The following is a 16,328-nucleotide window of genomic DNA, read 5'->3' as shown; positions in this document are numbered from 1 at the left end:
ATTCATATTAGATTGAAGGTTAAATAGACATGTTTCTATAAAAATAAATATTTTTCTAATCCCATTTTGTAATAAGAATTAAAGCTTTTATTTATTATATTTATTAATATTTCAAACAATATTAATTCCTGAAATCAAGACAAAAAAATAATTATAATAATAATAAACATTCTAAATAAATGAAGTAAATATTCTTTCAATATTCAAAACTACAAAAAGAGCATTTCTTGGTCTTATTCTGAAGCAGTTTGATATTTTTTTCCCCCTTTTCACAAAATTTAGAATAACTTTTTGTTTTATTTTATATGCGTTTGAATATCATTGTGTGACGATTGAATAAAATAACAAGTAAAATAAAAAAAAAAAAGTCAATTCCTACATTAGCAAGAATTGAACCCGCATTCTTCACCTTGAAAAACGCTGTAATCCTATCATTTTACCGATTGAGCTCCTAGTTGTTGATTTCAAGTTTCATTACAAACTGCTAAAACTCTATTTAAAGTATTAAAAATTAATTAAATTTAATAATTAAGGAATTAATATTTGAAAAAATATATTACCCCCTTAAAGGGCCATTTTTTTTTCTAGTCATATTATGTTAAAATATTTTTAGGCTTGAAATTAGAATAAAAAAAGGGATTCATTTATCTTATTAGATAAATTTAATTTGATTAATTAGTTAATTTGGTTAATTTATAATTAAGTAACAAATCAAGACACATCATTTTGTCTGAGATAAAGAAATGAAGCATCTAAGTTTCTGACTAACAAAAAAGTTTGTCAGAACTTATGTCAACCTACATAATTTCATACAAAGATTGATAAATTTGGTGGGAAGAATACCTTCCACAGCCCTAGAAGGGGTAAACATCAAGTGTCATCCACTACAAGTTTAAAAAAAAATGTATTTCAACTTGAATGGATGAATAAGAAATATTTTATTAACGATTGAAAATTTGAACAAGTTATATAAATATATATAGGGAGAGTGTGAACTAATATTAGGAATTGAAAAAGAAACCGAACTCATCTCACAATTTAAAATGTTCGTGCTGCCATCTATTGCTGAAATATAAAAATAAAAATAGGCAAAAATAAATTGAACAGAAATATATAGGAGATGTTTATATTTCAATGGGATAATAAATGAATATACTTCAAATAAATGTTCTAATAATTTTTATGTTATATAATTCATATTAGGCGGTAAGTTAAATATACATATTTTTATAAAAATAAATATTTTTCTAATCCCATTTTATAATAAGAATTAAAGCTTTTATTTATTATTATCTATTAATAAATAGATGATCAATTAATGCCTAATCCTGAGACACACGATAGGCATAGATAAATTGTACAGAAATAAAGCGAGGAGATTCTTATATTTAAATGAGATAATAAATAAATATGCTTCAAATAAGTGTTCTAATAATTTTTATGCTATATAATTCTTATTAGGCGGCAAGTTAAAAAGACATCTTTCGATAGGCGGCAAGTTAAATAGACATCTTTCGACAAAAATAAATATTTTTCTAATCCCATTATGTAATAAAAATTAAAGCTTTTGCGTATTATATTTATTAATTTATAGATGAATATTTAATGTCTATTCCTGAAGCAATTACATTTACACAGCGATGTTGAAATAAAACAATATCCCGAAGTGTTTCGAACCAAATTAATTCCTGAAACCAATACTAAATAGTAATCGTTAATAATATCGTTAAAAAAGGAGTTAAATGTTAAGCGATTCAATTATTAAATTTCCTTGAAGACACAATCAGGATATTTTATCACTCTCAATGTACAGTAAAACTTCATCGCTGTTTTCCTACTCAACTACCTATTCCAATTCTTCACGAACTTTTTTCTTTTTAATTTATTGATGTAATATGTCAAAAAGGGCATACTGATGGTTCTTGTTCTAATTCTTATGTAAGAAAGCTGTACATTTTTGTAGTAATAGAAATTTTTCGCTATACATATATGTAATATTTTTCAAACAAGAAAATCGTCTCCATATTTAGATTTACAGAAAATCAAATTTTCCAATGGACAAATTCTAATATATGACAAAAAATGAAAATTAAAATACATATAATATTTTGTAATCTTCAGCAAATGTCAATAAGTTATAAATAGCTGAAAAGTTAATTTCATAATTTTAAATGAGAATTATCGTTCTTACAAAATAAAAATTCTAAGCAGTAATATTCGCATTTTACTTAAGACATTTAATACAAAACGAAACAAAAAATTGTGCATTTTTAAAATCATAATAGTATATTTTCTGCATTTATTTATTATTAAATTTTTCAGTTAAAATTTTTGGAACAGAATCTCACAAAAATTTTAAAAGCAATCGAAGAAGCAAGATCCAGTCAATCCTTGTTCCAAATTTCACCTATTTTCAACAAACAGATTTTAAAATATATAGTAATTACAAAAAGCTATCAGTGGAGTATCTCATTCTTACAAAAACGATTTTCTTGCAGGAATAAAATCTGGGAAACAGAGATTAAATAAGTGCACATTTATCAGAAAGGTACAGTTTCTCTTAGCAACAAATGATGGTAGATAATTGAAAATTGGCTAGTTTTAAAACAGTCTAATTCAGACCTAGAATAATTAATTAAAAATTCTGCAAAAAGAAAGAAATTCTAGAACAGACTAATTCAGACGTAGGAAATTGCAAATTCAGCAGAAAGGTTCAGATTCTCTTACATGTAGATGCCAGAAAATTAATGGGACTTATCCAGTGCCAGACAGACTAATTCAGACATAGAATAATAGCAAATTTAACAGAAAGGTCTAGATTCCCATAGCAACAAATGCTGGTACATGTATGAAGTATAATTACTCCTTCTCCTGTTGAAATAGTTAAATTTTTTTATTGTTTATTTTTTCCTGCTGTCTTTATCCTTATTTTTATATGTACATATTTATATCTATGTATGAAGTTGTTTCTACTTACTTCTGTAAGCCTTATGCTGTACTTTGTGGTGTACAAGGATTGACTTATTACTAATAAAAAGAAAGTAATATGGACAAGAAATATATTTAAGCCACATTATATGGAGCTTATATGGATTTTGGGTGCGTTAATCAGATAACTCCCGGGTATGGGAAATATCAGATATATATTTCTTCTAATCTGGAAATATTATCCTCGATAATAAGAAATTTGGCTAATATGAAGGACTTCTCATTTTGCTAAGTTCTTAAATGTGCCTGGATCGAACATAGAAAAAAAAACTGCTTATTTTTTTTTCATTAATGACAATAATTTTAGATATGAACACGAATGTTCAAACTACAAGATGGGTCAGATTATATAATATTCAGGAGCTACATCTAACAAACTACAACTCGCGAAATTTATTCTTGATTTATGTTAACTTTATGTAGAAATTTATTTTGATTTGATTTTAATTCTTCAACTTCGAGTATTAAGAAGTGCCCTCAAAGTTAAGATCATTCCCTAAGAATTCAAAAATTTTCCATCTTAGAGTATTCACTTTAAAAGAACCGTAAAGAAATGTGACGCATAATAAATATGAAAATAAAAAGCTAGAAGAAAGGATATGGGGAGAATTTAAGACAAATAAATCCACCACACTAGAGTAGAATTATTTTGGGACAGGTCATATAATTTTGAATAAGGTAAGATGGCATGAATATGCCCTGTACTCATATCACTACAAGCTTTTCTGCCATCCAGCTGGAGGACGTTTGAATCCTACTGATTAATAAATACTTGACCTTCTTATGCAGTAGTTCTCTCGGTAGAATCAGCGGGAAGATGTTTAGATCCGACTGATTTAATGAATACAGGACCTTCTTATAAAGTAGTTTTCTCGGTAATATCAGTGGGAGGGAGTTTATATTCGACTGATTTAATGTATACCGGATCTTCTTATATAGTAGTCTTCTCGATAAAATCAAATTTTTCTTCACCGTGAAGATAAAACATCATTATCAGACCATCACGTCCCGCAAGTCTGGTTAACTGAAATGGGTTCCAAACTTTTTTGCTAAATAAGGAGAATAAACGAATGCAATAAAAACAGTCTCTCATTTGTTTCTTTAACTGAACTCTCATGTAGAATAACTATTATGTTCATTGGTTAAATAAAATATATCTTTATTTTACCACAAATCATTTGGTGTAAATTATTAACAATATGCAAACTTATACAAATCTTTACTTGATTAACTAAACTATACTTAAGAAATTTAATTAATAAAACAATTTGAATATACTTTAATTAGTAAAAGAAAGGTGGCGAGAAAATAATTTTGTATATCATTTTCTTTATTGTAACAACTTGTCCCATGCAAGAAGAAAATTGTAATAGCCAATAAGTATTGGAAAAATATATGTCCTGCTAAAATCAACAAAATAGTTGAATACGTTTTGATTATTCTTATGATTATATAAGAAGATATAAAAGAGCAGCTATAATCAAAAAATCACACATAACATTTAAAAATATTTAAAAAAAATCGTTCAAATAATTTCTTATTAGACTTATCTGGTCTTGGACTCCAATGCTTGTGTACTTTAAATAAAAAGATAACTATTATTGAGAATTTAATACCATGTTTTTCTTGACTCATTTTCTTTCGAATTGAAGGCACATTGCAGGAAGTGTTTAAAACATATTTGAGTATCGAATACTAATCTTTATTGCTTCATTGTTCATATTTAAATCAAATTTCAGCCTTGAATTATTAACTCTTTAAAAAATAATAAAAGTTAGTTTAGTATAAAAGCTCTTCATGCTGTAATGATTACAACAAATTCGTTAAATTCGTTTAGAGAGTCGAAAACTGGTAAGTTGATTTTTCTGTAATTTTATTTAAAAAGTTTTTCTGAGCAACTACAACAAATTATAGATACTTTTGCTTTTTAATCTTCTATTATGGTAGAATCGGTGGTAAAAAAGATTTTCCTACAAGCTAGAATGTATATTTGATTTAAATCCGAGTACAAAATTCAAAATTTGAAAACCACAAATCTTCAAATATTCAATAAGTATTGAAAAAATGCAACTTTAGAGGTTAAGTAATTTTATTTCAAGGAAAGTTATTTGGGCTTACTCAAACAAAGATGGACGCAAATTGAACAACGCTTTAACATCAGCATAAATTAAACAAATATGATCGTTTCTGAATTTGAAAAAAAGATTCAGGACTTTGTTGAAAAATCATCAGAAAGAGACTGAAACTGAATAGGAGAAAAGGGAAGAAATCATGATCGATATAATAACAAAGCAATTAGAATATATATATATATATATATATATAGTGGGGAATTATGATCGATATCATTTTTTACGAATTAAATCTGTTTTTTATAAGTGTATTAGAAAATTGACAATAGTTTTTAATAGAATCAGCTTATATGGCTTCAGGCCAAAGTTAACAATTTTTTAAAGGGCCAACAACAGTTAACAATGTTTTAACAGATACGATCAGTCGCATGCGCGCTAACCCAATAACAAATGCTATATCAGTTAAAATTTTTATTAAGATTTTGCAAATTCACACCTGATCACATTTAAAAATCATTAATTGTCATTGAGAATTATATTTTAGAATTATAATTCTAATAAGGAAGAAGTTTCAATGAAAAAATGCCGGTGCACCTAATTGTTGTTCGTTTGAAACGAACGACTAATACTGCGTTTTAGAAGATTGTAGAAAATAATAAACTAATTTAAAGAATTTAGCCTCTAAAAATTAATTAACTAAAAAAATTAATTAGAAGGAACTCTTTCTATAACTCTATTGGATTGAATATGTTTGCAAGAGTTAAAAACTTTTAACGGTATGTAACACTGATGGATATTATAATACGATCTAATAAAATGTGGTATATTTTTCAAATAAATCTAATGTTTGTCTTTATAATTTGTTTCTTTTATTTTACGAAACATAACACATTGAAAATATTTTCAACTCATATTTAAGCGAACATCAATAATATTTAGATTTTTCATTTGCCTTCCTAAATGATTAGCAGTACATTTGCGTCCAGTATGTGTTCCTTACCTAATACGCGGAAAAATATGAAGAAATTTACTTTACTTTTTAAATTGGTTAAATGTATAAGGGAAATTTTGTTTCAATTCGTCGCCAGTTTCAAATGCATAGAGATTGAAAAAATCTTCCTTGTTACCTCTTTCTAATCTAATGAAATATCTGTTCTTCTTGTAATATCTACAGGAAAAGAAGAAAGAGAGATCATTAATACTAGTTTACATAAAAAAAAAATTGAAACAAGATGCAATTTGCATGTCAGAATGTTGTTACTTGGAAGAATCAAGAGATAGAATTTCAGTATGTAGTTCCAGATTTTCTAATATTTTCAGTTTCTTTATTTAAAAATTTATAGCTTACATCAGTTCATTTTAACTATGCAAACATTTACTTCTAATTCATGATTGTAATAATTTTATGTAATGAATTTAAGTTCAATAGCATTTCAAACCTTTATTTTACGCTCCATTTTGAATAGAGTTTCCTTTCAGCCTGGTTTCTCATTTCGATTTTCGGTTGTTACAGTTTCAATTTCCTTTTCATATTTAGTTTAGAATATTTTAAACCATTGCAATTATTAAAGTTATTTATAAAAATTATGTAAAGTCAACCAATTATTAAAGTCAAAATTGTCATAAGCGTTTCCTCAATAGCTACATTAATGTAACATTTTTCATTTTTTATCTTTTCCTGCATAAAGGTATACTAGTGCGTTTTTAATCCATTTTAGTAAGTTTGCTTTTAACTACTTCCCTGTAGACAACAGATTTTTTCAATAGATAATTAAAATGACTGCGATGTCTATCGAGGAAAATATATAGGTAAATATATATTAATTTTTCTTTATTGATTGATAATGATGAGGTTAGTTTAAATTCACAATTCAGATGCTGTTCAAATCAATCAATCAATCATAACTCAAGTCTTATATCCTGCATAAAAAAATATTTACTCTTTACATTTATAAATATTTAAAAGGATTTACATTTTAAATTTCCTCAATAAATTGTTACTTTGTTTCAAAACCATACTTTGATCATTCTTTCCTTTTTTTATTGACGTTTTTTCTATAAAATATTATTTACCGTGTGCTGCATTATTTTGCGGTGTTTGATAATGCATGCGTTTATAATAACGATTTCTTTCTATTATCGAAAAATGGAAATAATGGACAATCCTTTTAAATGTTCATTGTTAATTATAAGAGCTATGTTTATGTTAAAGAAAGAAAATTTGTGAATAATTTGCACTTTAAATTATTAAGTGTATCTTATTCATCTTGAAGAAAAAGTGAATAATGTAATCAGTTATATAAAATTAAATCTTAATGAATATTAAAACCCAAAAGTATTAATTGTTTAAAAAATTCCCAATATCAATAGATTTGAAATTCAGAGGTGATTAAATTTATTTCAGAGCATATACTCTCGCCATCAGAAATCAGACAGATAATATTATTCATTATCCATTCAACAAACGTCATTGATATATGATGACTATATGCAGGATCAAATGAATGCGTCAATTACTTACCTTTATTGAGCAACAAGTAAAAGCTGTATTTATTCAGGTTTAGTTTAGTTTAGTTATATTAACGTTCCGTTTTCATGCAACACAAGGGCTCGTTTGGGATGGACCTCGTAATTTTCAATCGCAGACAGAAGATGCTGTATTTATTCGAATAATATTTATATCATTCTAGAAATTATGCATTCAGATTTTCAATGTTGCATTATTAATACTCAACTGTCTTGGCTTTTTTTTTTGCTTAGTCAAATTATATTGAAATAATAAAGCAGTTTCTACGAAACAATCTGCATAATATCTATGTCAAAAATCTCAAAAGCATATGAGCTACAGGCATTGAAATCTCCTATGGCCGTTGGATGTGATGACGCATATGCACATTTTTTAAAAGAAATTCCATAAAAAAATATCACAGATCTTTTTTATTTATGGTGAATGAAATTAATGAATGAATTTGTGATCGCCATTGAATGTGATGACGCATATTCATATTGTTTTTGTTTTTTTTAGAAATTCCACAAAAAATATCTCAGAGCATTTTCACTCATGATGACCGAGGAATAGATCACAGTCTCTTTAGCTGAACGACTTACACATCTTTATAGCTATATGTTATCTGTACATAAAGAAAGTTGAGAAGAGTTAACAGTTATCGATGTTGTAAATTCACAGCCAACAGCCATGGCTCACTTTTAGTAAGTAGATTTGGAATATCTTCATATATGCATGTTTGTTTCTGCATATTTGTTTTGAAAATCTTTTGATCCCAGGTTGAATATAATATCGATATAAAGCCATTGTTACAGACCTTAGTACTTAAAGACTTATAACAATGAAATTAATTAATATTAATTTAAGTAATCAAATTAGCAAAACAAAATTAATAAATGTATAATAAACTATACGACGTTCAGATAATTACTGATGAACTATCTATATGAAGGTTTTACCATAGCAATGACCAAATGTTTGAGAAATGTACGGGACCAGCTGGTAATAACTCACTAATCGACTTACCAGCAGACATAAGTGTGGAGTGCATGCATAATAAGAGAAGTACGGTAGTACCGGGAAATTTTTTATCTTGCAGGAATAAATCTATTCTCTAGCAGAAAGATTTTAAATCACACCCCATTAGTCAAGTAGAAGTGCTCATCTTGACCTTGCTTTTGTTGTTGTAAAATTGGTTTTGTGTTGTAATTTAAATACAACACAATAAAATTCGTTTGTGTTGTTTCGTTGCTGTAAAATTCGTTTTGTAGTTTTGTGTAAATTATTTTTTTTGATATGTCAACACTACTTTTATTGTGTTTTAGTTATTCTTGTTTAATAGTTATTGAAGTCATAAGAAATCTATTTAGTCCTTCATATGTGTACTAATGATTTTTGGATTAAGATTTGAAGATGCCCTAACAAATAACAAATATTTACTGCAATGCCTACATTTTTATGACCTCTTCACCAGGCTTTAATATCCCATTTACCTCCTCAATTCAAAAGTATGCTAAAAAAGATTTTTTATAAAAGTTCCACTAAGTTTTTGAACTTATTGAAACTTTTGTAAGAATTCTGTCTAATATATATATATATATATATATATATATATATATATATATATATATATATATATATATATATATATATATATATATATATATATATATATATATATATATATATGTTACGGCCAAAGCTCGAAGTACGGCCAGTTCGCGAACTGGCCAAGAGGTTTGGCCAAAGTCCGAAATACTTGCAATTAATACTGTATTTTCTACTTTGGCTGGCCATTTCGCGAATGTGTGTATGTGTGTGTGTGCGTGTGTTGGCGGTCTACAGTCTAAACCGTTTGATATACTTTTATCAAATTTGACATATGTATACCTTGGAGGTCGAAAATGTGCACCGTGGAGCGATTTTTTAAAAATATTTAATTACAATTTTAATTAGCGTAATTTCGGCGTTTTGTCGCTATACCCAGAAAATAATACAGCACAAAATCGACTTCTGCTTAAAATTAAACCTCAAAAAATTGTCTTTTTAATGATACCAATGTTTTAATTTATAAATTATGCTTAGATTTTTAATGAATTTTTAAAGAAATATTTTAATCATATTTTTCAATAATATATTTGGCTCAAAATAAAAATAAAATTTAATCTGAACGAGCACGTCAAATTAAAAAAAAAAAACGCTTTTATCAACGTGTGTAAATTAAAAAATAAATGAACTATTATTGCAAATTTAATAAATTAAATTGTAATTTTCGGCAGGTGTCTGTATAAAATGAAAAAAAAAATGAAATATGATATTTTCTGAAAAGTAAAAGAAGGAAAAGTTTTCTATGAGCTTTGACAATACCTATATTATTAATTTAATAAAACAATTTAATTTAAGACAAACATAGTTTAATTTACTTATAATCATTCTAATCAGCGACCATCGGCTAATTTGGGGCATACATTTGCTAACAAAATGGTCTAAAGGAACTAAATAATTATATTTAGTATAACTTTAGTCAATAAATGCTCCACTGAATCGGGAATTTTAAATTTTTACATAGGTTCTCTGCCCGTTGAATCATATTTAACAAAATATTCTTGAGACACCAATATTTTAAATAAAAATTGTTGAATTCCGACTAACTAAATCAATCACTAAAACTGACTGATTTATAAAATTTCAATATCACTCTTCTATAAAAAATGGCGATTTTAAACTACTTCACCAATTGTCTCAATGAAGATACGCTTATCTTCTGCCTGGATTTCTCGACAGTGATTGGCCTGTGATTATGAAAATGTTGATTGTTCTAAAATTGATGCATAAAAACTTCATAAATCGGTCAGATTCATCGCAGAAGATTGGGACGTTTATTTATTTATTTAAAAGTTGAAGTGTCAAGAGTATTTCGCAGAATATGATTCCTTGGGACCAAAACACCGTGTAAAATTTAAAATTCGTAATTTTTTCATAAGTTCATTTATTGACTGAAATAAAATAAAATATTTTTATTTACATCATTTAAATCTTTTGAAAGTAAAAAATTAATTTTACGATGAATTAAAGAAATTTTTGTTGAATAATTCTTTAAGATATTATATAAATTATTCTGCAGTGCACATATAATTTCACTGCCAAACGACTCTGATTTTAATTTTCATATTTAAAAAAAGACATGGTTAGCTTCAATATAAAAAGCTTTTATATTGATTTCAGTTTAACATTTCCACTTTAATTTAAAGTAGAAATTTTATGGATACTGACAGAACATTAGAGAAAGTAGTACAATGAACAGAACTGTTTAAGGCCTACAAAAAAGTATGACTAAATCATATAATTACCAAAATATGAAGCTCAAAAATATTTTTCAGAAAAAGCTACTAAGTGAACAGGTTACATTAATTGAAAGTTTTAGCGATTATTAATACTGGTGAACCGGCTGGTCACCAATGGTGGCTAGTGGTAAATAAATATAATGACATTTATGTATAAAGTATAAATAAGGTCATGTTGTAGGTGAAATTCGACAGATGGCGCCAACAAAGAAATGTCTTTAAATGATATTAATAACAAAACTATATTTCCTACATATTTGTTTTAATGAGCCCTTATATTTACTATTTGACTTTGCAAAAAAAAAATCATATTTTTGAAGCGATATTTCGGGAGACAATGTGATCAGGGATCTTTAACATTAGCTCCATGGAGCAGAAAAAGACTAAGGATCACCCTTAAAGGTAATTGAAAACTGAGTACTCAATTTGACTTTTTATTCATACACGTTACGCAACGCTTTTGCTGAAGATATAATTCGTTCATTTTGACGAGCGCAAATCTAATCTTCAGGCTATCAAGTTGTTACAACATATACGTTCACTGAATAATTTCTATTATGGCTTTAATATGAGAACAGAATAACACGAAATCATATTTTTATATATTACAAGCTTATTTTTAACTCAGAGGTGTCACTTATATTAGAACTCGTTTCTGAAACAATTGTACTTAAAAAAAAACAGTACACAGAAGTACTCATTTTTAAATACTTCATTTTTAGCAGTGTGTAAAACAATCTGCTCTTGATTCTTTCTTCCTTCTTTGGCCGATCGTCCAAGCCACTTCGCGAATTGGCCGGCCAAAGCCCGAAATCAAAGAAAGATCGGACATTGGCCGATAAGTTTGCAGTAACGTTGGCCAGTTCGCGAATTGGCCGGCCAATTTGCGAACTAGCCAATTTCGAGCTTTGGCCGTAACATATATATAAAATGGGAATAATATTTTGATTTGATTCTAATTCTTTGTTATGTACATGCGCTTTCAAAGATAGATCATTCCCTACGATTTCAATTATGTTCTAACCTAACATATAAACTTTAAAAGAAATAGTAGAAAAAAAATGTAACGAACATATTAAATAATAAAATAAGAAAAGAGAAGAAAGAATAAGAGGGGAATATAAGAGAAAAAACAACCAAACAGAAAACATAAGGGGAAATGAAGAAGAACAGAATTTTGAACTTGCAGACAGATTTTGAAGCAGAACATTTTTGCTTAGATCACGGTGCTATACATAGCCCCTCTGATAATATATTAAATATTAGAACCTAACATTAGCATCTTGTTTTCTAGGTACGTAAGCCTTATTTTGGAACAGGCTATATCATTTTGAATAGGGTCGGATGGCAAAAGTAACCTCTGTGCAGTCACCCCCTCCACCTATGTCTTACCTATGGGCAGTTCCGCACTGCCCATAGGTAAGACATTTGGCACCGAATGATTTAGCGTAAATTAGATTCTCTTAATCAGTAGTTTTTTTATGGAATCAGGCGCATTCATAGCGAAGCCAAGATTTTACCATCAGACCACCACGTCCCACAAGTCTGTGCGATAAAAGGAGTCTCTTTATTTGTTTCGTTTATCGAATTTCTGATGTAGAATTATTGTTATGTTAATTGGTTAGATAATGTATCTTTCTTTTATCGCAAGACATTTAATATAACTTATTATAAATAGACAATGTCTTAAAATTCTTCACTTAAATAATTAAATTAAACATAAAAAAATTTATTAATTAAATAATTTGAATGGGCTTTAATTAATAAATGAAAATTGAACAGAAAATAACTTCGAATTTCGCTTTCTTTATCGTCCCAGCTTGTCCTATATGCGAGGCAAATTCTTATAGCCAAAGAGTTAATAAAATATTTCAACTGCTAAAATCAACAAAATAGTTGAATGATTTTGATAAATATTATGACTAAACAAAAAGTTATAAAAAAGTACTTATAATCAAAGGATCGCAAATGCACATAAAGGTATAAAGCTTTTAAAATAATTTGTTACATAGTGTTTGACCTTACTTGCGTACCTTGTATAAAAAAATAATAAGCATCATTAAAAATTTTCATACCATGCTTGCTGCTCAATATTGTTCAAATGGAAAACACTTTACAGGACGAGTTCACTAATATATTTGTGGTCAATAATAATTTTTATTGTTTCTTTGTTCATATTTGAATCAGCTCTCAGCCTTTAAATATTATTATCTATTAAAAAAATAATGATAGTTAGTTTAGTATAAAAACTCTTCATGTCGAAGTGACTATATAAAAAGCTATCAATAAGAAGTTATAATCAAAGAATCTCAAATGAATTTCAAAATATAAAATCTTTAAATAATTTGTTTCATCTAATGTTTGCCATCCTTACTTATGTATATTATGTAAAAAAATTAGCATTTTCTAAAATTTCAAAAATATGTTTTTTTTGTCTCAATACCTTACGAATTGAAAACACATTACAGGAAGAATTTTTTAGTATTTTGAAATCAAGGCCAATCTCTATTGTTTCATTGTTCATATTTAAATCAAAAGTCAGCCTTGAACTTTTATCTGTTTAAAAAGTAATAGTTTGTTTAGCATAAAAGCTCTTCACGTTGTAGTGATTTAGACATATTCATTCAATTTATCTAGTTCAAGTCGAAAATGGTAAGTAAAATTTTATGGTTTTTTTTATTTAAAAGAATCAAAAACTGTATAAACTAACAGCTTTTGTGCAAGCTCGTCTCGAATGTTTAAATGTTCTTTTATTGCTACTGAAAGCTCCAAACAGAACACAGTATTAAAGAAATTAGAGACATTTATGACATAAAATGTATCACATTTCCAAGACCAAAATATTTTGTCTCCATAATGTAATTTGGCTGTAATTAAATGAGTTGCTTTGCACAGTTCTTTCATTATTGATAAGTTTAGCAATGACATATTAAAGCTTCATGCTTGTAATTTCAATTTGTAATCGACACTGGGCCTTTTGCTATTTTTGCTCAAGCTATTCAACTGAAAAATAAATTGTTCTTTTTCAGTCATTCTGCTGATTCAGACTAGCAAATAATTCATATTTTTAATCTTTTGCTTCAGAGTACAGTATCTTTAACCTTTCTACTTGTGCGATATGTCATTTTCTAGAGAGTATTTTGTGCTGTCTTTGATAAAAGTTAAAATTGTTTTTGTGCAGTTTAAGCAAAAGAAATTAAAAATTTAATTTTAAAAATGCGGTTAATCATGTTTTCTTCTGCAAAAGATGTACATTACAAAGTGCAAGGAAATATCAGTCAGACACTTATGAAGAAAAAAATATATTCTTTATTATTTATTTCTGTATAATGAAGATTTTTATATATCTAGAATAAAAAGTCAGTATGCATTTAGTATAGCAATAAAAAAATTGAAAGTTAACGATCTTTTTCTTGTCCAGTTTGTTAATTCATTATTGGTAAAAATCGGCATATACATCTAAATCAGACTTTTGTCTTTACACTTCTCAAGTGCATCGACATAGAAAAAATAATTAATGAAAAGTTATCTTTCTTGTTTATTATCTACAGTAAAAACAGAGACAATTGTAATGTTAGTTTATGTATTTTTTTGTTTAACTAAGATGCAGTTTGCATATCAGAATGCTATTACTTGGAAGAATCATGAGCAGAAATTTCTATATGTAGTTTCAGAATTTTAAATATTTTCAGCTTCTTAATTTAATAATATACAGCTTACATCAGTTCTTTTTAACTCTGAAATCATTTGGTTCGAATTCATTATTTCAACAATTTTCTATAATGAATTATAAGTTCTATAACATTTTAAAACCTTATTTACCGAATTTTTCACCATTAATTTTTGCAGTTTTATTTTTACAACATTAGACAAGGTCTGATGTCAGAAACCCGAAGAAAGTGGAGAAACTCCTCATGAAATTAATTAAAATAAGTTAATTATTTTAATGGATAATTAAAACTTTTTTATTTTATACCTTTATTTGATGTCTACTTCTTGCTGTTATTACATTTCTTTGCATTTCTTTACACTTTGCATTTCTTTTAACTTTCGACAGAAAAATTTATCTTTTTTAAAAGATGCCAGAACTATTAAAGACCCTCGGGATATAAAAAAAATAATTAAATAGGATTCATTTTCCTTATTTCTGGCTTATTTGAGAATTATTATTTTATTTATTGATTGATTGATTGTAAAAGAGCAGCAATGTAAGCAACACATTTAACAACAATTATATTTAGGCAAATTAATTTTTAAAATTTAGATTCTATAGCAAAATAAAAAGAATAATAAATATGGAATGTCTGCTGGTCATTGTTACTAGTTGTCGAAGTCATTTTAGTTTTAACCCTTATCATTTAAATGGCAGGCCACCATGACAAGCGAAAAGGTACAGAACGTGAAGATCGTACCCCAGCAACCCTCCGGGGGTGGGCGCCACGGAATGAGGATGAAATGCTTCCAGCAGGGTGGTGGTTGGATTTCATCACCCAGGAGATACACGAAAATGTGGGGGACGTATGTGGGGGATTGATGGCTCCTCCCATCAATAATGGGATGTACTTCTTTAGGGAAGGGATGTACCACGGCCAGTGATCAACCACAGGATCCACTTAGGACTCAACCACAAATCCCTCCAGGGTTGCTGTTGTGGCGGTCAGGTCTTTCAATATTTATCATGCGTGTGCCTTCGAGTTTCTCGGAGAGTCAGTGATATCACTTAAGAACCTCAGCAACTTTTGCCATCTTTTCTGCAGGAGTTTGTTTTGAATTTCGAAGAAACACAATTGATGTCAAATACTGAATTTCTTTCAGCTTTTATTTATTATTATTTGAAAATTGCTTTGACCTTATAGCCAAATGTAGGGATATCAGAGTAATTTATATAAATATAATTCATAACATTTTCTCAAATGTTTTTATGCAAGTGGCGCTTTCTTTACTTACCATAAGGCTTATTTCCCTATTGTCATATCCCTATTACTCTTCACCAAACCATTTGCAGTTTTTTTCTGAAAGTTACAGCTCTATAATTACTGATACAAGTATTTAAAATATTTTTACTTTAAGTATTATTGAATTTTACATTTCTTTCAATTTGAAATGAAAAATTCTTTCATAGTTGGAAATGATTCTCTGGTGGAATGAATGGTTATTCATTTTAAAAATAGCACTCTCCTGTTTGGTAATCCTAATTATTTATAAAATTCTACATTACATCAGAGATGGAGTGCGGAAATATTTGATGGTTCAATCGTCTTCAGTACCAGCCCTTAAAGGCATCCATTCATTGCGCTACTTATCAATAATAATTTCTACATACAAGCAAAGTACGCCTAACTGTCCACCCCTGGCATGTAAGTACCAATACTCATAATTTTAAACGCAATCACATAACAATTATTACATAATTTCTAT

General features: G+C 27.8%; 1 protein-coding gene across 1 annotated transcript in view; it reads left to right on the top strand.

Moving 5' to 3' along the window:
• The first annotated feature begins 8,260 nt into the window (after positions 1-8,260).
• LOC129988688 (cytochrome P450 4C1-like) overlaps positions 8,261-16,328 on the top strand; it is a 29,569-nt gene continuing 21,501 nt past the window's right edge. Inside the window, exons 1-2 of the mRNA XM_056096963.1 lie at positions 8,261-8,270; positions 16,033-16,267. Of these exons, the coding sequence (XP_055952938.1) occupies positions 16,039-16,267 (229 nt within the window). The 5' untranslated portion in view covers positions 8,261-8,270; positions 16,033-16,038. The remainder of the gene's footprint in view (positions 8,271-16,032; positions 16,268-16,328) is intronic.

Source organism: Argiope bruennichi, chromosome 10 (genome assembly GCF_947563725.1).
Source record: "Argiope bruennichi chromosome 10, qqArgBrue1.1, whole genome shotgun sequence".
Taxonomy (NCBI): Eukaryota; Metazoa; Arthropoda; class Arachnida; order Araneae; family Araneidae; genus Argiope; species Argiope bruennichi.
The sequence above is the reverse complement of the archived record's forward strand: the minus strand, read 5'-3'. Positions and strand labels throughout refer to the sequence as shown.